The sequence below is a fragment of the Arachis ipaensis genome, chromosome B03, assembly GCF_000816755.2.
Source record: "Arachis ipaensis cultivar K30076 chromosome B03, Araip1.1, whole genome shotgun sequence".
NCBI lineage: Eukaryota > Viridiplantae > Streptophyta > Magnoliopsida > Fabales > Fabaceae > Arachis > Arachis ipaensis.
Genome location: NC_029787.2, coordinates 32,173,354 through 32,176,099, shown reverse-complemented (window position 1 = coordinate 32,176,099; position 2,746 = coordinate 32,173,354). Strand labels below are relative to the sequence as shown.

At 25.3% G+C, this 2,746-nt stretch overlaps 1 protein-coding gene across 1 annotated transcript in view; it reads right to left on the bottom strand.

Annotated features, from left to right (window-relative positions):
- Positions 627-2,746, bottom strand: part of LOC107634357 (E3 ubiquitin-protein ligase MBR2-like) — a 2,609-nt gene continuing 489 nt past the window's right edge. Inside the window, exons 2-5 of the mRNA XM_016337877.2 lie at positions 1,348-1,554; positions 1,167-1,232; positions 920-1,066; positions 627-811 (exon numbers count right to left, since the gene is read on the bottom strand). Of these exons, the coding sequence (XP_016193363.2) occupies positions 674-811; positions 920-1,066; positions 1,167-1,232; positions 1,348-1,539 (543 nt within the window). The 5' untranslated portion in view covers positions 1,540-1,554 and the 3' untranslated portion in view covers positions 627-673. The remainder of the gene's footprint in view (positions 812-919; positions 1,067-1,166; positions 1,233-1,347; positions 1,555-2,746) is intronic.

Below are 2,746 nucleotides of genomic sequence, written 5' to 3'. Positions count from 1 at the left end.
TTAGTGGAATGTAACATCCTAACACACAGAGCTTTACAAAAAGAACAATACTATCCTTTTCAACTTGTAAAAATACAAAAAAAAAATTTGTTTGATTTCTGAATGACTAAAAACATTTCAAAATTTAAATTTTTTTTTAATTATATTATAAATTAGGTATTTGATTTTAAAATGGAGAAAATACACCTTTACTCTATTCTAATTCTAAAATACCCATTTAAAAATTAATTTTAAAAAGCTTAAAAATATCATTTTAAGGACTGTTATTTAAAAGACTAACCAATATTTTTTATGATTAATATTGTTTACTAATTTACCTGCTTTATGATTTTTATAAAGATTAAAATATCTCTTTTAAAATTAAGGTTCTTTAATTATGTTAGAAATTAGATATTAAAATTTGATTATGCTCTAAAATACTCATTTAGAATTATTTATACAAAGACTGAAATATCCCTTTAAAATTAAGGTTGCTTAATGCTTTATTTGTATTGGAAATTAAATATTTGAATATTAGTTTTGGAAAAGACTAAAATACCTTTATATTTAATTTTAAATGGACAAAAATTCTTACTATTGTTTAATGTGTTAGAGAATAGAAATTTGGATTTGATTTTAAAATAACGAAAGTACACTCCTCTGTTTATCTTTCTAACAATCATTTCTTTTCGATTTACATCCCTAGAATGAATGTTTCTGATTTACACAAGGGGCAGACATTTCTCACAAGCAACCATTTCCTTAAACAATCAGCATGATATTCATGCCCACATGGAAGAAATCCAATGGTATCTTGGTTCTCATATTCATCCTGTCAAATAATACACAACAAATTGGAATTAATAATAGCAAAAAATTATCAAGAGAAGAGTTCATGCTGAATGAATGAAACATGCTAAGCATAAGAAGAGTTCATTACCTGGCATATTACACAAACATCAGCCTCCTCCAAATTAACAGCACTAGCAGCCATTAAATATGTTTTTGTCTTCATTTGATTGGTTATTATTTCCTCTGATAAACCAGTGCTTACATGGCCAATCTGCTGGCCCAATGCATTCAATCCCTGTAGTTACATTTCAAAGAGTCAAAAAAGTTTTGAATATCCTAGAATTCTATCTATAGTTATTGATAGGAAAATATGGTATCAAATTTTGTCTAATTACCTCATAAGACATATCTTCAACGCGCAATTCCGTGTCTATATAATGATTAACAAGCACTGCGACACCCTACACAAACAAGCATCGGTTAAGTCAAGATAATGAAAATACAGGTAAGTAAAAATGTGAAAGAAGCATGATTCTATAGAAAAAGTAGTTATTTAACAGACACAAGAAATATTACATCAACTTGGACTAACTCAATGGGAAGAGTTGTTCTGGAATGTCCTCTTCTATTGGGTTGATACATTTGCCGACCTGTGTGTGGTACAGGGCCAGCATGCCTGAAACGCACTTCAGAACTATCAAATACATAATGCGAATCAATCGCGCGAAAATTCCATTGTGTCCTTCGATCCATTGCCGTGGCTCGCATAGAATATTTTAGTTTCTGAAATTTCTCTACAAGCAAGGTGATTGAAACAAGGATTTTGCTAATGAATGAGCACTACTTGCGAAGATGTTAAAAGCGTAAATTTTTATAGATGAAATTAACTTTTGTAGTTTTTTATACATAAAACTTGCCACTCTTTATAGTCACATAATAATTGTTAGGATCAATCAGAATCAATTAGGATCAATTAAAACTATTAAGATTTGACTCATTAAGAGATTTTGATGAGTTGTTTTACAATTTTTTATTTATAAATTTCTCTCTTCCTTATTCTTAAAATAAATGAAAAATATTATTCAATTAACACTAATTCAACCATTAAATAGTTTTTACGATCCAGAATTCAAAATTTAATTACATTATTAATTTCATCTAATAATGTGATTATTCCTTTTAAATTAGTATTTTCTTTCATTTTATATTTACTGAAATATTTCTATTTTTTTTTGAACTAATCATCCAATATATTCTCCTCTCAATTGTTTTCATTAATCAACAATATCACTATTTTTAATTTGTTGAATATTCATCATTTTTTCTTTAAGAAAAAAAAACTAACTAAAAAAAATTACAAGAATGTAAAAAATAATGGAATTGAGTATTAATTAGTAAAATTATATGGCCTATTAATATATAGCTTGAAATATCAATAAATTACTAAAATTTTAATGAATTATTAAATTACTCATAATAAACCTGATAAAAAAAAAAGGCAACTAACAAAAAATACACAAAAATAAAATAATAAAAGAAATTATTAAATTTTTGAGAAATTTATTCTTAGCTTCTTTGGTANNNNTTTTTTTTATTAGACCTTTAAAGAATCTGTTTTTGATAACTTAGACCAAAATGATAAAATGCAAAGAACTAACACTAAGAATTATATATATATATGTATGTGTATTTATGTGTCTTATAAAATTTTAAAATTCGTGAATTGGTGTATCCTGTATCTGTCCGTGGATCATAAGTTGTAGGATTTATTTTGGTGAGCTTCTGAGAAAATATCCTTTTTTGAATTATTTAAAAAAAAAATAAAAGTAATTTTATATTTGAGTATTATGCAAAAGACATTTTTATTTATTAATTATGTTTGTGTATAATAATATAAAAGGATATAGCAGAAACAAATTAAAAAAAAAAGAGAAAAAGAAAATTTTTTATTAAACTTCTAAAAAATCTATTGTTT